This window comes from Chanodichthys erythropterus, chromosome 3 (assembly GCF_024489055.1).
Source record: "Chanodichthys erythropterus isolate Z2021 chromosome 3, ASM2448905v1, whole genome shotgun sequence".
NCBI lineage: Eukaryota > Metazoa > Chordata > Actinopteri > Cypriniformes > Xenocyprididae > Chanodichthys > Chanodichthys erythropterus.
The window spans coordinates 33819807-33845207 of record NC_090223.1 but is presented as its reverse complement, the minus strand read 5'-3'; the positions used below and the strand labels follow the sequence as shown (position 1 = coordinate 33845207).

Below are 25401 nucleotides of genomic sequence, written 5' to 3'. Positions count from 1 at the left end.
AGGAAGAAGCTCATTGTAGTCCTTACCAGTCTTTGTTGTAGTCCTTAAAAAGTGATTTCTGTAAAAAAGAAAAAAAGAAATCTCCCTTTGCATTGAACTTTGAGTGTTGTAACTTTGCAGATATTGTTTATGCAACATTACACATAAACATAACACATAAAGGTGCTAAAGAGGATCTTTTCGTCGACTGAGAAACCAAAGACTGTTACTGAGTTTTTGAAATGAGCGCATGCGTAAGAACAACCCCCCCCTCCTTTCGAGGGAACGCCTCCCAAAACTCGTGCATGAGTACTGGAACACGAGTGTTTACCACCGGCATTCACTGTCTCGTGTTAGTGGATTCATTATGTCGGACTCACCGCAGGTAACTCATAATCTGCAGTTGTTACTCCTGTCTCCGGACAAAAACATTGCATGCGGCGCCTGTGGAGTGTGGAAAGTTACTGGAGCGCGCAGCCGCGCTCGTCTCTCACAAGGAACGTCACGGAAGTGATTGACAAGCCATAGGGCCAATCGTTTACGCGATGATGGCGTAAACGATTGGCTGATGTTTTTAAGGCCCTATCTCGTGCACAGATGATGTATATTAATATTATTCCTTTCAGTGCACCTAATAAATAGTCTTTTATCATTTAGTAAAGACAGTTTCAAGTAATTTTGCAAAAATGTATAAAACAAAACATCCTCTTTAGCACCTTTAAAAGGCGAAATCATTATCAATGACCCCTTTAAACTTTTGTATGAAAACTGCCTTATAGACCAAAAAAAAATAAATAAAAAAATGGGTGTACATAACAGGGACCTCTGCCCTCTAGCTGCTAAAATATGGCCAAAAAAATAAGTTTATAAGTGTAAATACGCATAATTTTTCAATGCAAATAAACATACATTATGGCTATATATTCGGCAACATAATAAAACTTTGTTTTTCTGTGATGCAGAGAATTTCTGATGTGTTAAAGCGCAGTCACATTTACCAATACCCAGTGAATTTCATGACTGAAATCCAGTAATTTTAACAGGAATCACGCAATCAGGAATTTGGCGCGATGGCGAAACATTTCCCCATGCAGATTTGGTCATGCAGATTCTTCGCATTAACCAAAATAAAGCAGCTTAGCTTGAGAGTGACTTATGTGTAAGATGTGCTGCATATATCACACTACTGACAATATTTAATTTTTGCCAGTGAAATTTAAATTTGACACAGATGTGACCACACCTTTATGCACAAACATGAGCAAATGGAAAAAAAACAAAACAAAACTTCAAATCTGTCCCATTAGTCTGGAACGCCAGGACATGGACAAACACTGCCCAGCTATACTAAATTAAAACACTTATGGAACGCCAATTAAATTTATTTAAGGACTAGAACGGCCTGCCACATTAAGCCTAATAACATTGTGTTCTGTTGTGTAATATATAATGCATGTATGCACCTTAAAAACGCATAGTCCTATGAATATGTGGTTACATAATAATAAAACAACGCCTTCATCTTTCTCTTACGGAAGAGTTACAACCAACGCTCACAAAAACATTCAATGCTCACCAGCCCAAAGCGATGCATTATTGATATTTTTGCTGCTATCTCTTTAAATGGGATTGGTCTGTTTTGTGTGCGTGTGCATGTGAGAGAGAAAGAGACAGCGAGTGGGAGGCAAGCTTTGTGTGGAGAAACAGAATGAACGGGTTGTTATTTTAGGCTAGGGCATTATTTCACTTGTTTAATATTTCTTTCCATACACATATGAAGTGGTGTTTTCCGGGTTTGGTACCGAGAGAGGTTTACATCTCAAATTATCATCACCTCCGCAAGGAAATAACGGGCAGGGCTGCTGCTGCTGCTGCTACTGGTATATTTATTTATTTTCCCTCATGCGTCCTGCAACGTTGTGGGAAACGCGATCGAGCCAGGCAGCGATCTCTGATTTATGATGGATTAATGGTCGTGTGAGCTGCATATGAAAGAAAGGTAAGAGAATCGACTGGTAATACATTCGATTATTCTTTAATGTGGTGCATGTTTTGATCAAGCTTTGACGCAAAGGATTCAAGGAAAACCAGGATACTGGTAATAACAATTGTCCTTGGGGAACAAGCCTTGATAGGAAGAGGATCAATAGTGCTGGTCTAAAGAAAAAAATAAATAAAAGGGCAATGGACAAGGAAACGAGAATACAACATTATTACCGCTCGGGTGAACGTGCATGTCTTTGGATGCGTCTCAAAACCTAGTGTGCTGTCTACCTAGGCTGCATTTTTGGACATCACAGGCGCATGCTGCCCAAAAATGTTGCACGCGACCATACACTGTGCCTTGCTGAGTATTATCGCACTTAAAACAAGATAAATGTAGCTAATACGAGTTTTGTTCGGAGTTTACATTGACAAACAGCCTGGGTTACTTAATCCTCACTTCATTTTGTTAGGTTGATGCTTAAAACAAGAAAATAGCCTACTATTTGCGAAAGAAAGAAAATACACTTAATTCAAACTTCTCAACTAAAATGATTGTCTTTAGAAATGAGCAAATGTCATGTGATACCCAGGGAGGCAGCTCACTAGGTTTTGAGACAGCCTTTTGTCTCGCTTATGGGATGCTGAATATTCCTCATGTACATGACGTCACCCGTCCGTCTTTTTCCCGAGGTCGGGATGCACACGTTATCCTCCGCGTTTCGCGAGGTTGTCATGACGTAACAGGCAAATGTTTTGTTCGATAAACGTTTACACAACGATACAAGGCCCTACGGTGTTTGATAATATTTAGACAACTGCATGATTCCACACTTGGCGCCAAGGTTGCTCTCTGTGCAGTGTTATAAGACGACAGGAATTTAAAGGGGTAGCTCACCCCAAATTAAAAATTCTGTCATCATTTACTCACCCTTATGTCATTTCAGAACTGTCTGGTTTCATTATTATGTGACACAGAAACTGTTTAGCATCTTTTGTATACATTAAAGATGAATCGAAGGTTTAGAGCAACAAAATGGTGACTAATAAATGCTGACAGTATGCTTATTTTCGGGTAAGCAAAAGCTTCTCTGAAAGCACATGCACATGGCTTCAAATGAAGACACACCTCTCACTTTACAAGCTCAATAATAGTTAGGCCTACAGGATTTCTTAACAAGTCTAGTCAGGGATTGATTATGCTAAGCTGTTTAGAAGCTTGGAAGACCCTTAGTGATTAGGACTACTATTTTCATTTACAAACATCAGTGAGTTAATGAGAGTTAGGCTATGTTTGGAAAAGCATGCAGTCTTGATACTCTTACCATTACCGTAGTACATAGTATTGTGAGCGACAACATTTGACATTATGAAGCAGAATACTACAGAGTATACTGGACAGAAAGTACCACAAGCTGGGACTCAAACTCTGGTCGTCTGAAGCAAAACCATGCCATGAAGAGCTGCCCACGAGGCACTGAAATGTTAAAATGAAGATCTGGGTGAAACATTAACAGCAACACATCTCTCTTTATTGGTTTGTAAGTAATAAGATCAGCTACAGCTGTAGCTAATATCATGGGTGAAGAAAGTGAGCATGTGTGTGGAGGCCCACTCAACCCATACAGCATAGTGTACACTATCCTCAATGAGATACTAGTGTAGATTACTTGTCTTCACTTTCAAACCGAGCATCCCCTTCTCTCCAGGTCAGTTTTAAGTGCTGTTCACACTGAGGATTAGAACTACACAATCTTAATAATCATTCTAATTCTGTGAATACCACAGAGGAACAATATCATTGAAAACACTTTCAGATTGATTTTTTTCCCAGCTGAATAACGATAAAAGATTGACAGAGCAAAGAAGAATCCAAACATGTTTAAAGAGCTCGATTATTTAAAGTGGCAGATGACATGATGGCAGCTTGTGCTTATAGTAAATGGAACATTATAGTCTGTTGGTGTGGACACTAATTTAGTTATTATGATTCTTGGTGTGAATGGGCCTTTATCAGGTGGCTAAATTAAAGTTTTGGCTTCCCACATGGAACACTTCAGACTGTCTCGGATCAACCTGAAGTTGTAAACCTAATTAAGATGCTGTTTTGGTTCCTTCCCTTTTTTAGAGACTATACATCATTCCTTATTTATCTTGTACGACTGCAGTAGGACACATGATCCAAATTCGAAATTATAGTAGCTAGCAGCAACTCTTCCAGGAGCAAAATAGGTACAGGTGCAGATTTTCTTTTTACATTAATATAATTTGTGAAGTCTGTAATGGTAGAGTGAAACTATTCCTCAGAGTACAGATTTCATACCGTTGTCCCACTTACAAACTTCCAAAAACTTGGTTCAACATCTAACTTCCGAAACTTCATTTGAAATTCCACAGAGGAAGTCTCAGAAGTGCTCTTAAGCCACCTCGCACTGAGAACACGACTAGATTGTGTGGTTTCTTTGAACATGCAAATCCCTCTCAAAGAGACCACTGCCAATCCTGTCCACTCCAAGAAGCTTCCACTATCCCATCTCCCCCGTTCCCTCTCTTGTCCCATCCCCCACCCTCATTGTGTGCCAAGCACCACACATCTGTCCGTGGCAGAAGTGCCGGGTCTCCAATCTATGCTTGTTTGTTGTCATAGGGCTTGTGTGTTTCGTCAGTAAATCCAAATAACATGGGTAAGGAGGCCGGGCCTGTAGGCGAAATAAAAAGACTTGCAAAGTGGCAGAGGGGAGAACGGATTTACTCCATGTAGACGGTCTGCCAACAGTTGGATAAATGCTCTGGAAACTTTGTAGTGTTTTGTTCTTGAGTGATACAGACCAGTTCCCTTGTATTCGAAAGCATTTGCAAAATGACATGTTCTATAATGGCATGTTTGTGAACGAAAAACTTTCAGGCCAAACATCTCCCTGAGTTTCTGGACAGGACTTATCTGTATAACCATATTATGTAAAGTCCAAGTACTCTCTAAAAGTAGACTCCCCAAAGTAGACCTTAAATAGTTCAAATAGTTCATCCAAAAAAACCCTCACCCTCATGTTATTTGCATGACTTTCTTTTATCTGCAAAACACACACACACACACACACACACACACACACACACAAAAAATTTTTTTTGAAGAATGTTTCAGCAGTTTTTGTCCATATTATGAAAGTTGGCAGGACTTTTTCAAGGTCCAAAAAGGACTTCCCTGCCACATACTTCTGACTTAAAGGTGCCCTAGATTCAAAAATTGAATTTACCTCAGCATAGTTAAATAACAAGAGTTCAGTTCATGGAAATGACATACAGTGAGTCTCAAACTCCATTGTTTCCTCCTTCTTATATAAATCTCATTTGTTTAAAAGACCTCCGAAGAACAGGCGAATCTCAACATAACACGACTGTTACGTAACATTCGGGGTGTACACCCCCAATATTTGCATACGCCAGCCCATGTTCCCAACATTATGAAAGGCATTAGACAAGGGCAGAACGTCTGAATGTGCACAGCTGAATCATCAGACTACGTAAGCAAGCAAGGACAATAGCAAAAAATGGCAGATGGAGCAATAATATCTGACATGATTCATGATAACATGATATTTTTAGTGATATTTGTAAATTATCTTTCTAAATGTTTCGTTAGCATATTGCTAATGTACTGTTAAATGTGGTTAAAGTTACCATCGTTTATTACTGTATTCACAGAGACAAGAGCCATCGTTATTTTAATTTTTAAACACTTGCAGTCTGTATAATGCATAAACACAACTTCATTCTTTATAAATCTCTCCAACAGTGTAGCATTAGCCGTTAGCTACGGAGCATAGCCTCAAACTGATTCAGAATCAAATGTAAACATCAAAATAAGCACTGTACTTACGCAATTAGACATGTTGCATGACAAACACTTTGTAAAGATCCATTTTGAGGGTTATATTAGCTGTGTGAACTTTTTTTATGTTGTTTAAGGCAAGCGTGAGCTCTTGGGGCGTGGAGCACAAGATTTAAAGGGCCACACACCCTGAATCGGCTCATTTCTAATTATGCCCCAAAATAGGCAGTTAAAAAAATGAATTAAAAAAAATCTATGGGGTATTTTGAGCTGAAACTTCACAGACACATTCAGGGGACACCTTAGACTTATATTACATCTTTTAAAAAAAAAGTTCTAGGGCACCTTTAAAATGACTTGAGTTGCCCTGTTACTGACAAGCATAATAGCTTATGAAAATAGGACAATATAGTTAAAGGTATTGGCATGTGTACTCAATCTCCAGAAATATGTGCTATTTTCAATAAAGTATTTTTGAAAATAGTATAATACTATAAGAACAGACAAATAATCATCCCTAGAAAAGCAGGAAGTACTTAGAAGTTTCTCAGAATTTGGGATTGACCCAATATGAGTCTTTATTCTGACGTCATGAAAGATATTTTGCAAAATTATTTAAGAACAGTTAAAGGCCAGGATGAAATCATATGAAATATCTAGAGGTAAAAGCACGAGAACAAGCTAAACCAACAGTTTAATCCGTTATTTAGTTGATCTGTTTGTAATGAAGTAGCCAATTTATCTTTGATAAGCTAATTCAAGCTATTCTAATCCTCTCGGCTTGATTCAGAAAAGAACTTCTGTACGTGTGGCATTTTTATTTGGAAAAGTAGAAAGGCGCTCAGCATGCAGTCACAATTTATAGCCGTGTGCTTTTAAAACACCCCCCCTAATTATTTAAGAGGTGCTTTTTTCCCTTCTGTATATCCAGATGAACTCCCTTGAACCCATCTGGATGGCAGCCATGCCCTTTCCATGTCTTGCTTCAAATACTCTGCTGCTTAACTGTTTCTGGAGGTTTTCCCTGGCTACTTCCCCTTTTCAAATTCTTCATGGGGGCGACAGCTGAACTGATTTGTTCTAGTGCTGGATGTAAGGAGAAGAACCACATAGCTTTACTGTCTGAATTTTAAATAATTTGTTCTTCAGTATTTTACTGACAAGCAGATACATATAGAGTACTGTGCAAAACTCTTAGGCCACCATTTGATGTTGTCTCAGCAATGGCCTTAGTAAATGACCATATATAATTATTTCTCCGTCTCTTTATTAGAATATAACCAGAAAATACAGGAAAAAAACATATTCTATATAGCAAAAATGACTTCTATATAACTATAGCAGGAACCTGGCCAGATTTTCTTCTTTGAGAAACTGGAGGAAGTCCAGGAGGTCACACTAAATACAGATTTTTGCTTAAAGAAGCCATTTTTGTTCTGATTTCCATTTTGTGTACATATTTCCTGTATTTTCTGTTTGTATTATAATAAAGACCAAAAAAATCAGTATGGATTGATCATTAAAACATTGCTAAAACAACAAAGCTGGTGGTGGCCTAAGACTTTTACACAGTACTGTATATATGGTGTTAACATCCTTTATGTAAAACTGTTTTGGTATATAAAAACCTATTGACTGAAACATGAGAACTCACACACACCCAGAGGTTATAGTTAGACCTTTGCACAGAGGGGTCACTGTGTCAGAGAACTGCTGAGCAACATATACTGGTTATTTTAATACTTCCTCTGCGAGTGAATCACTTTTCTTAATGTGAAAAGTCTAAATATTGATTCTTGACGTGAGAATATCTCTACGGTATTGTGAGGTAAAAATATACTTTTAAATATAGATGCCCACCCCAACCCTTAACACACATTACTCCTTTATCTTTAAAATTATACATTTTGTGCTGAAATGGAGGGTAAAGAATGCATATGGATGGGGCCTTGGCTAGCTGCCACCACTTCTTACTTGGCACATATCTCAGTACAGAGAGTTCCCATCAAGCCCCGTTCAGAATATGTCAGCTAGCTTCCTTTTAAAAAAACAACAACAAAAAAACTTGTCCCTCGCCACTGAAACATTTGCTGCACATGGTTTGACATTGCGTTGTTTGATTTGCCCTAGTGCAGGGGACGACTAGTCCTTTTTGTGCCAACTTATTGAATGGGGCTTCAGTTTTTATTAGGAACTCTCAGCTGCATTGCCCACACAAGTTGCCACACAACATCTTAGTGGGCCAAAGCGCTCCTCTGCAGTGCAGAAGTGTTGCTAAAGGCATTCTGATGTGCTTCATCAGGCAGTTCAGTTGCTATCCTTGGTGCTGAAGTTGCACTAACAGGTCTCTCTGTCTCTCTCTCTCTCTCTTGGTTTCCTTCACTCCCTTTCCACCTGCTGCACTTTTCCATTTTGCTTCCTCCTTATACATCACATAAATATTTTTTTGTCTTCATGCCAGTTTTTCCTTTTTGCACACTGCCATTTGACATCAATTAATTTGTGTGTTTTAATACAGTGTTTTCCAATCTTTTTTTGTTTTATGTACCCCCACAGTCCCATCATTAAAGCTCAAATACCCTTCATCAATACCAAACACTTAGCATTATTATTCATCTTAGTAAAATGGCCATTAACATAATGTTTCACATTAAAATTGAAATGAATTGAATATGTTTAAAAATCAGACTCGTCTCATTTCACCTCTCTTTTTAATGAGACACCTGAGCTTGTTTGTTTTCACAGGTTTTGACACTTCTGGAGAAAATCATAGAGAAAGTTTACTAGCAGATTAAACTCAAAACACATATTTTGTATTCTTTCCTCAAACAGGAACTGGACGATTTAGCACAATAACTACAACAACAACACAAGATTAATTTATGTTTTTCACACACACACACACACACACACACACACACACACACACACACACACACACACACACACACACACACACACATGTTTGTTTTTGTGAATTGTGGGGACTTTCCATAGACTTCAATGCATTTTACACTGAACAAACTGTACATTCTATCCCCCTACCCTGCCCCTACCCCTAAACCTAACCCTCACAGGAAACTGTGCAAACTTTTACTTTTTCACAAAAACTCATTCTATATGATTTATAAACCCATTTACATTGTGGGGACCGCTGGCTGGTCCCCACGATGTAGGTGAACTCAGGTTTATATTACATCATGGGGACATTTGGTCCCCACAATGTAATATAAACAAAAGCACACACACACACACACACACACACACACACACACACACACACATGGCACACACACACGCATTGGTTCAAATGTTTGGGTCAGTAAGATTTTTTTTTTTTAATTATTATAAATACTTTTGTTGCATTAAATTGATCAAAAGTGACATTAAAGACATGTATATTATAAAAGATTTCTATTTTAAATAAATTTAGGTTTATGGGCCTGTTTACACCTGGTCACTTCATGCGTTTTTACTGATCGGATAGTTATCTGATTTATCAAAATGATTCCATTTACACTTGGCCACATAAATGTGAGTTCACGTCACACAAATATGAGCTACATTTTATTGATCATCAGCTAATTTCAAAACCAAACACCGCAATAAGAGCGAGCGCAGCAACAGCACTGATCATTTAGGCTACGTTCATATATACTGTCAGTCCAAATCTTATTTGTGTGCATATCCGATTAAAATACGATCAGGTTTAGCATATGTGAATGGCAAAAAAAAAAAAAAAAAAATCACATGAAATGCAGTTTTTACAAATCCGTTTGAAGCTACATTCATATGTGGTTTGAAATCCTATTCAAATCGCATTTCTGTAAATCTGTTTCAGTCTGACTGCTCTGATCGGATTTCACGTGGTTTATGTGACTTTCTCATGCCACATAAAATGTAAACATCAGACGTCGCTATCGGAAAAAGTTGTGTTGTTGCAAAGTACCAGACAAGCAGAAAATGACAATATAATGGAAACGTGTTTTAAAACCGGTGGAGATGACAGCATAGAATAAAGCCGCTCATATCAGCCTCCTTCGGAAGACGCAAGAGTCCAGCGTGGCGGTTGCACATTGTCATGTTGTAAATAAGTCAACATGTGTATTGCAAACCCATCCATGTTGTAGGTGTTGTTGTTGTTTTTGGCATATGCCTGCCTATCAATGCAACGTCCTTGCCATAGAAACCAATGCAGATATTCTGGAAAACGAAGGAGCGGCATGGACGCACAAATTGAATCTGTACAGTTTTGATACACAGTGTGGACGTCAATAATTTTAGATCAGATTCCAATCGGATACACAAATAATCGGATTTGGGCCGACAGTGTGAACATAGCCTTAGTCTCATTACTTTTAATGAAGATGATTGTGTTTTGAGCGTCTGCGACTTACTTTCAGTTTCATTTGCGGCAGTTTGTGCGTTGGCTTGAAGAGATTTTTTATTTTTTAGCATTTTTGGGAGGAGTCAAATTTACATATGTAGTTTCAACAACCAGATGCATTTAGACTTGTTCACTTTTAACTGGTATGCGTCTCAGACGACCTCCTGAAGTGGTTTGAGCAACTGGATTTATATCTGTCTCGAAAGCGTTTCAGAGGGCATTTAGACCTGTTCTTTTTACGATCGGATAACTATCAGAGAAAATGATAAAGGATCAAATCATCATATTAGAATGACTTCTGAAAGATCATGTGACACTGAAGACTGGAGCAATGGCTGTGTGTACAAACTACAAATATTAGTCAAAAGTCAAAGGATTATAATCTATTACTCTATAATATTATTATATCATATTTAATTTATTATTTTTAAATAATAAAAAAAAAAAAAAATATATATATATATATATATATATATATATATATATATATATATATATATATATATATATATATATATATATAAAGTTTTCTAGGTTTAACAAAATGGAAATTATTTGAATTATCCATCCAAGTACTCCAATTTGAGAATTGTGATTTTAATGAATTAATTTCTAATTAATTCCTAATCCATTTCTAATCAAATCTTTTCAGATTCTTGCACTACTTCTCTGTTGATCAGATTTAATCTTAGAAAGCTCCACCTCTTGAGTGTGGGTGGAAATGGGGTTTGTGGTCTGCTCTTTAGCGTTTGTTTTCCCAGGGAAACAAAATAGATGTTTTTCCCCCCACTAGTTTTCAAAAGCTGTGAAATGAGTTGTGCATTTGCATAGTTTTTACCTAGATTGTGTTTCTCTTGTGAAGGTCTAGTGGTCATTCATTCAAAACACTCTCATGCAAAATCAACATGTTTTGCTTTTCTTCATGTAAATCCAAATCATTGACTTTTAATCATTCTGCATTCAAAATCACGATGCTGGATCGTGTAAGTGTTCCAGCTGCAGAGATAGTCACGACAGGGGCTTATTGAGAAAAATGTCTGAAAGCAAGCAACGCTCATTGACATTTTACACTTGAACCATTAGTTCACAGAGCACGCACACCTGCATGGAGGGTTTTAAGGTGGACCAGGGTGTTGAAAAGGCAGCTCTGGTTCAGAGTATATTCTTCAGTCACTTCCCACAAGGCATTTCTTCGAACACTTCTAATATTCTGTATAATTATTTTATCACTTGCTAAACTGATATTTCACTGACTGTTTATTCTTTTTGTCATTTGGGACATATTTAATGTCATATCTGTGTTGAAATGTCTCTATTCTGCAACATAATTTGCTGATTTTCACTCACACTTAATACATACAGTGAATAATAAATGAGTCAGCGAGGAAGTGAGTGAAGGCCTGCAGTGATGGTTAAAATACAGTAAAACACCTGACACTTATGTTGTGTCATGCACCTCCTGAGATCACCATCATGGCATGAATAAAATGTCAAATTCTTTCCATACTGAAATTTACTATCAGTGTCTGAAGAAAAAAACTTGTCATTGTGCTTACTTATGGAAGTAAAATACAGCCATATGTTTTTGAAACAAAAGGCATTTTGAATTTCACTACTTAACCGTGCTTGTATTTTAATGCATTGTATTTTTAGGGCTTGCATTTTTATGGTCTGAAATTCAACATGGTTGTATATTTAAGCTGAATATTTCAATTCAAAACATTTCACACACATTTTCATTGTTAAAAATGCAATAATCCATATTCACCTTTCAGATTTCACTTCCAAAATATTCATTTTGTTTAAAAAAAAACAACCTATAATATTCAGCAGGCAGTTTTCGGTCCATTTTATTTCGCGTCCACAAATTCAGTGGTTCAAATTTCAACATTTCAAAATGTTTGTTTCAAAAACATGTTTCAAAAACATATGGCATTATTTTATTTCCATACTTACTATGGCAATCGATGTAGATATATCAGATGTTGAACAAACAGATCAGATTACTTGCTTAATGACAGTGTAGACAGTTGGTCTTAAAGATCAGATTTGAAACACAAAACAAATTTGGTCAGTGTTAACCAAGCCTCTAAATCCAAGTCTACTGTTAAAAATATTAGGGTACAGTAGGTCTAAAAAAACAAACAAGCAAAAAACCTTAAGCCACTCACAAACTGTGTGAAAAGAAATCGTAAAAAAAAGTTTGTTTTGATTAAAAATGATAAAGGCAGATGAAGGGGCTTTTACCCAAAGTTTGGGGGCAAAAGTCCCCCTGGCAAAAGTTGCCAACTGAAACGAACAGTGTTTTTGCCTTTGTCTTTTCAAATGGGACTTTTTTACCACAATAGATGAGGATTTTTTTGAGGAAAAAAAAAATATATATACTGTGTATATATATACACAGTATATATTTTTTTTTTCCTCAAAAAACATACTGTGTATATATATATATATATATATATATATATATATATATATATATATATAGAGAGAGAGAGAGAGAGAGAGAGAGAGAGAGAGAGATTTTCTCAGTGAGAAAAGCCCTCACATTTTTGTAAATATTTTATTATATCTTTTCATGTGACAACACTGAGGAAATGACACTTTGCTACAATGTAAAGTAGTGAGTGTACAGCTTGTACAACAGTGTAAATTTGCTGTCCCCTCAAAATAACTCAACACACAGCCATTAATGTCTAAACCGCTGGCCACAAAAGTGAGTACACCCCTAAGTGAAAATGTCCAAATTGGGCCCAATTAGCCATTTTCTCTCACCGGTGTCATGTGACTCGTTAGTGTTACAAGGTGTCAGGTGTGAATGGGGAGCAGGTGTGTTAAATTTGGTGTTATCGCTCTCACTCTCTCATACTGGTCACTGGAAGTTCAACATGGCACCTCATGGCAAAGAACTCTCTGAGGATCTGAAAAAAAAATAATTGTTGCTCTACATAAAGATGGTGTAGGCTATAAGAAGATCGCCAAGACCCTGAAACTGAGCTGAAGCACCGTGGCCAAGACCATACAGCGGTTTAACAGGACAGGTTCCACTCAGAACAGGCCTCGCCATGGTCGACCAAAGAAGTTGAGTGCACGTGCTCAGCGTCATATCCAGAGGCAACCAGGTGAGGAGTACAAAGACAAGTGTGTCTTGCCTACAGTCAAGCATGGTGGTGGGGGTGTCATGGTCTGGGGCTGCATGAGTGCTGCAGGCACTGGGAAGCTACACTTCATTGAGGGAACCATGAATGAGCAGAGCATGATCCCCTCCCTTCGGAGACTGGGCCGCAGGGCAGTATTCCAACATAATAATAACCCCAAACACACCTCCAAGACGACCACTGCCTTGCTAAAGAAGCTGAGGGTAAAGGTGATGGACTGGCCATTCATGTCTCCAGACCTAAACCCTATTGAGCATCTGTGGGGCATCCTCAAACGGAAGGTGGAAGAGTGCAAAGTCTCTAACATCCACCAGCTCTGTAATGTCATCATGGAGGAGTGGAAGAGGACTCCAGTGGCAACCTGTGAAGCTCTGGTGAACTCTATTGCCAAGAGGTTTAAGGCAGTGCTGGAAAATAATGGTGGCCACACAAAATATTGACACTTTGGGCCCAATTTGGACTATTTTCACTTAGGGGTGTACTCACTTTTGTGGCCAGCGGTTTAGACATTAATGGCTGTGTGTTGAGTTATTTTGAGGGGACAGCAAATCACAAGCTGTACACTCACTACTTTACATTGTAGCAAAGTGTCATTTCTTCAGTGTTGTCACATGAAAAGATATAATAAAATATTTACAAAAATGTGAGGGGTGTACTCACTTGTGTAAGATACTGTATATTGTGTATATATATATATATATATATATTAACAATATGTTGCTAAAAATATTTATCATATTTGTGGGCCACTGAAAATGTGAAAATGCTGGCAGGGCAAGTAGAAATCTGTCATTGTTATTGTCATTGTCACTGGTATTGTTAAGCCCTGCAAGAATAAATTAACACTTTTTAAAGAGCCGTGATCACATTTATGCATAGTGTGAAAAATAATCTTTCATTTTTTTCAATTAAAATGTATTTTTAAATAACACTCTCAAGATATTATTGCATCCAAGAGCAATGATTCAACTCTGGTCTATTCACAGGCTTCCAATGCTGAATATGTCCACTCCCAGTGACCTCAAGTCTCCCTGCGTGACACGGAACGGCATGGTCAAGCTGCCCCCCCAGCCCAACGGCCTCGGTTCGGCCAGCATCACTAAAGGCACACCAGCTGCCAAGAATCGCCTGTGCCAGTCGTCCTCTGTGCCCACCATTTTGCCTCCCCCGAGCCTGCCCTATCACCTGGAGCCCCTGCCCACAGCCGCCTCACTGCTGGGTCCCGACTTGGACACAAGCCCTGTGACTGCCATCAAACCTCCCCTCCGGCAATTTCCCAAATCCCTGTTGGAGAGACAACTGGTGCTGGACGAAAAGGTGCTGAACCGGCTCTTATGGTACTTCACCACAGCAGAAAAGTGCATTCTAGCCCAGGTGTGCAAGACATGGCGGAAAGTGCTCTACCAGCCCAAGTTCTGGGAAGGTGTGATGCCCATTCTACATGCCAAGGAACTGTACACTATCCTGCCCAATGGGGAGAAGGAGTTTGTTAGCCTGCAGGCTTTTGCTCTTAGAGGCTTCCAGTCCTTCTGTCTGGTGGGGGTCTCTGATTTGGACATTTGTGAGTTCATCGACAACTATCCCCTGTCAAAGAAAGGAGTCAAGTCTGTCAGTCTTAAGAGGTCGACTATCACAGATGCAGGACTTGAGGTAATTATGTCCATGAATTATTTGATCTATGAAGAAATGCAAATATAATTTTCTTGTAAAAATTAAAACAAACAAAAAAACTATGTATATATACTGTGCAATGGTAAATATCTATCAATGGTTAGTAGTGTTGTCAAAGGCACTGACTTTGGTACCAAGATCATTGTAGCCAAAATAATATGTAAGGCAGGACTTGTTCTTGTCCATCAGGAATTGATTGGATGGTTGTGGTTTGCTTTTGCTGTGATGTCATGTGAGTGACAGGTTGTCCCGCCTTCATGCCAGTATACACATCATCAAAGAAGATATGTTGCTGAAAGATGGAGAGGAAGTTATTCTGATTAAATATTACGAATGAATGCACATTATTCATTCATATTGTGCACATAAATCATTTATAATAAATACTGCAATATTCCATAAAAAACAATAATAGTCCATTTTGATTCCATTGCATTATTTAAAACAATTTGTTAACAGAACTTATGAATAGCCTTACATTTTGCTTTGCAACAAATACAAATAAAAATTTAATTTGTAAAGCATTTCATTCTAAATGATTGATTATGAAAAACTGATGTAGTATTTCAAACATTTTAGTTGAACCGAGCTTACTCCTAAGAATTACTCTTTTTATGATTTAAGATTGCCATCATTTACCACCCACCCCTATTAATTATGACTAAATAATTAGCTGGATGGTAATGTAGTCAGAAGCACCTAACATACATGGTTAGAAATAATTGTTTTGCAAGAACATGCAGCAATGATCACACTCATCACACTTGTCTCTATGCTGTTGCTATTCTAGGACTAGGCTTTTGTTGCCATGGTGAACTCTCAAATTGTTCGTGACGGCATCCAAGCTTTTTTCCCCTCAGATATGCAAACCAGCATGTGCAATGATAGAAGCTGGAGCTTCTTCTGTCTGAGAGAGGACTGTGCACCTCGGGCTTGTTTGTGAATTATATAGGGCAGGGCAGATATCACAGCACAAGGCTTGGATCATGACCAAGTACTTAATAAAAGAGCAGAATACTGCCTTCAAGAGTTGTTTTCTTGCTGAATTTAGCTCTTTCACTTGCATTTTGTCTCAGTCCCTTCATTATAAATGGCTCTGAAAACTTTAAAGGGTTAGTTCACCCAAAAATGTGTCCTTAATGACTCATCCTCATGTCGTTCCAAACCCATAAGACTTTCGTTCATCTTCGGAAACAAAAATTAAGATCTTTTTGATGAAATCTGAGAGCTTTCTGTCTCTCCATAGACAGCTATGCGACTACCATTTTGGACTATCAGTCCATATTTTCTGAAGAGAGTCGATTGCTTTATATGATGAACAGATTGAATTTAGGCTTTTATTCACATATAAACATTGATCAGTGAACATAAACAGAAGCTAAAACAAACTTGCTTGACGTGCGGGAACAAAACTTTTCCAGAAGCTCAAACATAACACATGAAAATGAACCTCAGTGGTTCTCGCACGTGTCATGCTTGAACTTCTGTTTAAAGGAAGGTGCACACTGTGCAAATTTTGAGAATCCTAAAAGATTCCTATAATCCTATGCAAAAATCTGTAGTCTTTGATCGCTAGTTTGACATGTTCACCGACAGCTGATTAATGACAGATGCGATCAAATTTGACCTCTGACGAAATTCTGGCAGTGTCAGAAGATTTGGCGCACAGTCCTGCAGTGTGACTTCTCCTACGACAACGTTTCAAGATAAGCTGTTATCAAAATTAACGCTAGAGATTTCTTTGTTAGCCACCATTTCAGTCCTGCGTGTAATGCAGCTCACTGTCACCGAATGTGTGTGGGTTGATGAAGTAAACTCCGGACAAGTTTTCAAGCGTGTGTCCATTTTTAACACTTCTTGACTGTTGTACAGTCTGACATATAGGACAGCTGAGATCCCACAGTGTGACATGGATGGATCTTGTTCGTACAGTCTGACAGGCAACAATCGTTAAGGACTAAATTGCATAGTGTGCACCCGGCTTAATACAACTGCTGAGTGAGTTGGTGAATGTTTATATGTGGATATATGACTAAATTCAAACTTTTCATCATATAAAGTGATTTTGTCTCTTTAGAAAATTGGTAATAAACTGCTCAATTCATATGGAGTAGTTTTATGATTTCTTTAAGAACTTTTTGAAGCGTCTAAGTGGTAGTCGCGTAATTTAGCTGTCTATGGAGAGACAGAAAGTTCTCAGATTTCATCAAAAACATCTTCATTTGTGTTCCGAAGATGAACGAAAGTCTTACAGGTTTGAAACGACATGAGAGTGAGTAGTGACAGAATTTTTATTTTTGGGGAAACTATCCTTTTAAGTGATTAAACAGAAAGTGTGCACACTGTTCCCTCGTTTTTCTTTGGCTTGGTAAATAGGTCAGTGAAGTCACAAAGTTGCAGTCCTCTAGAATGCAAAAGCTTGTTGTTGATCACAACAATTAGGTCAAATATTCAGGTGTACATTATTTGAGCCATACACTAAAAATATATATTTTGGACAATTTCTTTACGTTTAATACACAAACAGCATTTAATAGCATTATAAATAGTTCTATGACTCTTTCTAATTTGGAATACAGTCAGATTTCCCAATGTACATCAGTCAGGTCAAGAATTAGTATTAGAAGAAGGAAAATAATACTTCTTTCAGACAAATGGTTCCAAACTGTATCTGTATAATTAATGTTATTATTTTCATTTTGTTTTGTTTTAAAAATTAAAGACCGTGACATAAAAGGAATGAGGTTCAAAACATATTAAGCTCTATTGACAGCATTTGTGATTGTTGATTACCACTGGAAATAATTTTGACCCCTAATTCCCTGTCCCTCCTCATTCATTTAAAAAGCAGCAAAAAAATGGGGCCAAAACCGAAATCAGGTCATTTGAATAATAATCTGTTTTGTGACATAAGTGTTTGGCTAAACAAACAGTAACTTAAGCAGCACATGCACTGCCACTCACCAGTGATATTGTGCAGTAATAGTGGGTAATGCCATGCATCACAGGTTATTTCCATCCTTTCTGTTCTGATCAATGATTCCAAATCTTGAACTTGAGTTGTAAAGTTTCTAAAAAGGCATGGGGACCGCACACTGCAAGCGTCTGCAACATCAAGGGAAAGCCCTGTGGCGTTGCATAGACTTTATGTTAAGACTATATGCTAGTTTATCCAACTAGCAGTTGAATAAGAGGTAATCAGTCTTTTCCAATTCAAATTAGACAAATCTAACTTTTTATGTAACAGACTTTAAAAGTTAGGAGCAGTTTTTAAGAGAAAAAAATTGCTGAATAACTTTTAAGACTACACTAAGCAGTTTAGGAAAGAAACCGTCCACTGGTATTCCACGACATTGTTGTGGCGCAAATCCTGCGCAATCAAACCCGCCAGTTTGGATACGCTTTTTGGTTTGCAGCTGCCACAAGTGAATGTCTTTTGTCTGTAATCCGCAGCTGCGGTTTAAAATTTAAACTCCGAATCGATTCTGAATTTTTGTTGATTCTTTTTAAAGAAATAATTGCGATGCAGAGGAATCGTTCTGTTTGCTGTTCTGTTCATTAGACATTTCAAATCTTGCTGAAATCACAAACAAAAAACTGGAAAACTGACCGTTAATTTTCTAAATTATGCAAGTTTGCGGCTTACTGTGGAGAACGAGAGAAAAGCATGGCAAGGTATTAGAGGTGCACAGTAAAATAAAGATGAAACAAGTCCATGGATTTATGATTTATGTAGTAGGCCTAAGCTATGTTTTCCACTCTACGTCATGGTCCTGTGTTTTCAGCGATTAGGTTTAATTTTATATATTTATATAACATTTGATAATTGTACACTCTTTTTGACTCTTGTCCTTATATCTAGATTTAAAGGGTTAGTTCACCCAAAAATGAAAATGATGTCATTACTTACTCACCCTCATGTCGTTACACACCCATAAGACCTTCATTAATCTTCGGAACGCAAATTGAGATATTTTTGTTGAAATCCGATGGCTCTGTGAGGTCTTCATAGGGAGCAATGACATTTCCTGTGAGTACAGTGGTTCAATATTAATATTATAAAGTGACGAGAATATTTTTGGTGCGGCAAAAAACAAAACAAAATAACGACTTGAATAGTGATGGCTGATTTCAAAGCACTGCTTCAGGAAGATTCTGAGCGTAATGTATCAGTGTGTCGAATCAGTGGTTCGGAGCGCCAAAGTCACGTGATTTCAGCAGTTTGGCGGTTTGACACACGATCCGAATCATGATTTGATACACTGAATCATAACACTCCGAAGCTTCCTGAAGGCAGTGTTTTGAAATTGACCATCACTATATAAGTCGTAATTTTGGCGCACCAAAAATATTCTTGTCACTTTATAATATTAATATTGAACCACTGTACTCACATGAACTGATTTAAATATGTTTTTAGTACATTAATGGATTTCGAGAGAGGAAATTTTATTGCTGGCCTCACTGAGCCATCGGATTTCGACAAAAATATCTTAATTTGTGTTCCGAAGATTAACGAAGGTCTTACGGGTGTGGGACGGCATGAGGGTGAGTAATAAATGACATTATTTTCATTTTTGGGTGAACTAACCCTTTAAGTATGACGGCAATAACAGTCTTAATGATTAGGTTTTCAAACAAAAAAACTCTGTTTTGGGAACGTTAGTTCATGCCATGGTTATACAAATAAAACCTAAAAATAAACTTTAGAGAACATCAGCTCGTATTGGGTTATCACACAAAACTTCCCTCCAACATTCTGACAATTGGTTTTCAAAGAAATAACTAAATGGGAACCACGTTAGGGGAATATTCTGGGCTTTCAAATGGTTTCTGCAGCCAGCCAAGCACTGCACATTTTAGATGTTCCCCATATTTAACACAGTTGAATTAACTCATCATCTGTTTGGTAGAGTAATCTACTCTGACCTGAGCCGGGTCTGTCCAATAAAGGTGATATCCAGAATGTGCATTGCTGAGGAGGCTCCAGGAATGGTTTAAAACCCCTGCTCCAGGATAATACTTTGAATATTCATTAAGCTTTGGGCAGCTCTCACCGAACTAAGAGCACATTTGCAGCTGTATGTATGCTTAAAATAACACTGCTCTTCCATCCTGGGCTCTTCAGGTGATGCTGGAACAGATGCAAGGGCTGATGCATCTTGAGCTCTCCGGCTGCAATGATTTTACAGAAGCCGGCCTGTGGTCCAGCCTGAATGCGCGGCTTACCTCTCTCAGCGTCAGCGACTGCATCAACGTGGCAGACGACGCCATCGCCGCCATTTCTCAGCTCCTTCCCAACCTATCGGAGCTCAGCCTGCAGGCCTATCATGTGACCGACACGGCAATGGCCTACTTCACCGCCAAGCAAGGCTACACCACCCACACGCTGCGTCTGAACTCCTGCTGGGAGATCACCAACCATGGTGTAGTCAACATGGTGCACAGCCTGCCCAACCTCACCTCTCTCAGCCTGTCGGGTTGCTCGAAGATCACAGACGATGGCGTGGAATTGGTTGCAGAGAATCTGAGGAAGCTCCGGAGTCTGGATCTGTCCTGGTGCCCCCGCATCACTGACATGGCCCTGGAGTACATCGCATGTGACCTACACAAATTGGAGGAGCTGGTTCTGGACCGGTGAGTGTGCTGAATTTGCAGCATATAGCGGAAAGTAAATCTTGCTGATATTTCCTCTTACAGAGCCTCATTGGGAGTAAATTTTGTGTTCAGAAGTAGACTGACTGATGTATGAGTTTTTGAAAGTGCATATCATTTTTTTCAATCGAACAATCGACCAATCAATAAATATATACGTAAAAATAATAAATAGAATTGTATTAAAATAAATAATAATAAATAATTGTTTAAATATCTAATAAATATATATATTTAGATTATTTTTCAAATAATTTTGAATTTTGAGCAGTAGTGGCCTTTGCTGTGTTTCACCCATTTCATGTTAAAAGCGCCTCTTAACAGAAGGAGCTTCCATTTCCACTCGAAAAAGAGCCATCGTGCTGTGCACACATCAAAATTTATATAAAAAAATGCCCCCAAAATTTAAGATATGTGTCAAAAATGTCCCTGTATGAGTTCTTGTTTTTAATATTTAGGCAATACCACACAAGCAAGAGTGCTGTCTTCCCAAATATCAATTGCAAATGTGAACAACAGTTCAATAAACAAGAAGTTAATATTAGGTGACTTACATTTGAGACTAATTTTTAAACCTTGTCCGTTTTTGTTCATTTTTGCCAACGAAAATAGTTCTAAACAAGTTAGAGCCATTGCGTGTCTCCGAGCAACAGTGAATCCAAATCATAGAGCAAATCGTCTAATGATTAACTCAATGACTCACTCATAAAAACAGTAGCTGTGTCCGAAATTACATACTCTTTTGAGTAGGTGCTTATATTGAATAAGTAATTACTTTGTGACTGCTACAAAAGTGTGTTCTATATAGCATGAATGGGTGTAGTATAAATATAATCTGGGCATACTATATTCACCTGACCTATCAGCGTAAGTTGCGCCGATTCACTGCCATTCACAAATCCTCTCCTGCAACCTCGTGGGATAGTAAAGTGTCCTACGTATGCAGGGCGTGGGAAGATATTTTAGGTTGGCGGTGCTGTTTTTTTTTTCCTTATTTAAATTCACCACATTTTAATAAGAAACAATATCGAGTCTATAAAATATGTTAAAACTCCACAAAGCACACAAACAAACAAACACACCGGGACATACTGCTGCACATCACTGTTTTGACATTATCAATACCGCTTGCAATAATAATGCATCAAATTGCATTAGTTCAGTAGTGTCTTTTATGAGTATTGTGAATTCTGACATACTTCTTTTGTCACATACTGTTTTTCATCTACTATATAGTAGGGAAGTATGCGATTTCAGATGAAGCCTACAGGTTTGTTTGACTTCAAGTAGCACTGCACAGAGCGACCGGTGTATGACATCAAAGTACCACAAGTACTCTCTAATCGCTCTCGCAGTACTTTGATGTCATACACCGATCTGTGCAGCGCCACTTCGAGTCGAACACACCTACTTGCTTTTTCCCTGAATGAATCAGGCGTTTTGAACGAATCGTTGGACTTAACTTTTCAATGACACACTCGTTAAGACAACGATTTTCCGACACCAACTGATGGTTTCAGTTTAATTTTTAAAAGTATCATTTCAGTTTTTCCATCATTTCATTTTTCTATATTTATATCTCGTGCCTGCAGCTGATAATATCATACCTGCGGTCTACCATACTGCAAGAAAGACTGTCCACACTTGCTTTCATTTAAACATGACGCTATGAGATTGCTAGAAAAGGATATACTTGTTAAGAGCTTTTGCAGCACTCCATCATCGGAAAGCCAAATTGTATTTGTATTCATATATAAATCCTATTAAATCCCTTATCTAATCTCTGTTCTCTAGGTTTTATTTCTTTGCTCTCAATGCCTGGTCATTTCACTCTCCAAAGTGCTCGCTAAGGGCCTAAGAGAGTGACGAAGATTAAATGCTGTTTTTGTTTTCGGTCCTGATTGTGATTGTGTTGTGATTGGTCACGATCAGTGTTGGGGAAAGTTACTTTTAAAAGTAATGCTTTACAATATTGTGTTACTCCCTAAAAAAGTGACTAATTCCGTTACTTTTTATGGAAAGTAATGTGTTATGTTACTTTTGCGTTACTTTTGGCTGGATTTGCTTGTTAGTTTATTAATAACAATGAAAAAGTTCAATTTTTGGCAAAATTAAAGGCCCTTTCATATCAAAAGTGAAATGAATAAGTTTCAGTAGCTCAAACAAATCTTTCAGCTGTGCTGCCATTCTGGATTTAAGAGTACTCTTACTTCAGCAATAATGTTTTTTTTAAATAAAACACAAATGTGATGTTTATCTAAAGTCATTTTTGCTTATTAGTATGGTTGAAATGGATCATCGAAGGTCAGCAGCAAAGACATTGATTAATAAAGTAAGATTAAATGCATAAAGTGTATTGTTTAATTTAATATATTTAATTATTATAGGTTTGTGCAATATTCTGATATTGCATTTCACTGTTTTTATTAATTCTGAGGAATACTGTTAAAGTGAGATGAGTAAATGTTACACTGATCATGTTTACACAGCGCGCACAACGACTTTGCACTCAAATTCTCTCAACATGGTGACTGTCAGTCAATACGTGGGGAAAACAAAGTAACTTGTGTTAATTATTTGAAAAAGTAAATCAGATATGTTGTAAATTTAAAACTAATGTGTTACTTTACTAGTAACTCGTGTTAATTGTAATGTGTTACCCCAACACTGGTCTCAATTATGGTTAAAGGGGTAGGATTAGATAGATAGGCCACCCCTGATTTTGAGTAAATATTTTGTTACATTTTCAGAATTTTTGTATATATATTTGCTATTATATTCAATTACATTTATAGCTTTGGGGCTTTTCACTGTTTTTACAGTGGCCTTCAAATATGCAGATTCATTTAGGAATAAAATAATTTGTGAATCATTGAGTCATTCACTGAACTGATTAGTTCACACTCGGGAACAAAACAACGCTATGCTATGGTGTTTTGCTTGGAAACGCACAACGTTGCTGCGTTGTCTATTTCCATTGGAGCAAAAACAGACTACTACAATAATTTACTACCAGTATTCTGTGTAAAATGTAAGCTACTCAATATAAATATCTTGTTCAATTGAATTGTTGTACACATCCAAAAATCACATACAGCAGTTGTGCTGTATGGGTGGGGTCGATTTAGCTTTCTAGTTCATCTCCATTTTTGCGTTATTAGGGATTTTTTTCCCGTTTTGTTTTTTTTGCATAAAATAAATAGAAGAATAAGCTACACCAATGACAAAACAATTTCAAATATTACAGAATTTAAAATCCTTGTTCTGTAACAATTTCAGTGAAGTGCTATAATTAAGTGATTATCTTAATATTTAATAGCATGATATTTTGATACATATTATGGTACTGAATGATTGCCATATTCATATAGCATGTTATTTATATGATACTCCATAAATAAATTATGTTAAAGTATGAAATTCCCCTGGAAACATCATCTATCTACACTGAATAATTTAAATCATAATTTCTCAAAAAAAAAAAAAAAGATTTCTGGACCAGTTATCGTATGCCTAAAGATGGTAAAGTCTGAACGTAAAATAACTCTCCTTCATATGGCTATATTCAGATGTGTGCGGATCACAGATACAGGCCTGGGTTACTTATCTACCATGTCAACACTGAGAAGTCTCTACCTGCGCTGGTGTTGTCAAGTAAGTGTCTGTAAAGCTATCTCAGTCACCTGATAATCTTACTTTGATAATAAAGTTATGGGTGGTTAGTTGTCCATTAACTTTTTTTTAATCAATCACAATCACAACACATCGCTAAAACTGCTTGAAACGTCATGTGAACTCCCCTTGTGTGCTTTTAGGTGCAAGACTTTGGGTTACAGCATCTATATGGCATGAGGAGTCTTCGTCTTCTCTCTCTAGCAGGTAAAACCACTCTTTAAGTAGTATGCTGATTCTGCAGGATGCACTGATAAAGTCCTGATGAAGCACTATAATGAAATGACACTATGTTTTGAAGGAGATTGTTTCTATGAATACCTAAGCTTAATCAGGTTATGGAAAAAGCTCAGTTAATCCCTCAAAACCAGATAATGCTGTCCGAGTAAAAATATATTGCTTTGTAATAAAAAAAAATGTAAGCTAAACTTTACTTTTAGTTGATGAACACATAAGCACAGTGCGATATACGAGTCTAATCTTAAAGAACATTGTACATTTGCAGATCAGAAATATCTGCCTGTTTCAGCAAGTTTCTTTTAACTAATATTAGTCAATGTCATTTATTTACCATGAGAATATTTGCTTTTAAACTAAAAACATTTAATTCTTATGGATGAAAACACACTTCCTATCAAAAGGGTTATTTAAACTGCATTTATTTTGGCATTTGATGGAATGAGTATAGTATAGTAAAAAAATGTAAATAATGCATTTAATTATTTTAACCTTTTGTCAGCATTATTTTGATTATTATTTTACTTCATTCCTTTATGTAGGTTTAACAAAGCAAAATCACAATATTTCTGGTTGGGAATCGTCTGTGATGCAAAGAGTAGTGTTGTCACACAGTATTATAAAACAGGAAGTGAGCTGTTAGCGTTTGCATTCAACCGGCTCTCATTTACTCTGTCTCAGGGTGCCCTCTGCTGACCACCACTGGCCTATCAGGCCTGATCCAACTGCAGGAGCTAGAGGAGCTGGAACTGACCAACTGCCCGGGTGCCACAGCCGAACTCTTCAAATACTACTCCCAGCATCTGCCGCGCTGCATGGTCATCGAGTAG

General features: G+C 37.5%; 1 protein-coding gene across 1 annotated transcript; it reads left to right on the top strand.

The window, feature by feature from the left end:
• The first annotated feature begins 1784 nt into the window (after positions 1 to 1784).
• On the top strand, positions 1785 to 25401 carry fbxl16 (F-box and leucine-rich repeat protein 16). Its single transcript, XM_067374081.1, has 6 exons — positions 1785 to 1978; positions 14323 to 14986; positions 20136 to 20644; positions 24232 to 24316; positions 24478 to 24541; positions 25253 to 25401. Exons 1-6 carry the CDS (start codon positions 1968 to 1970, stop codon positions 25399 to 25401), a joined length of 1482 nt encoding a protein of 493 aa, XP_067230182.1. The 5' UTR covers positions 1785 to 1967.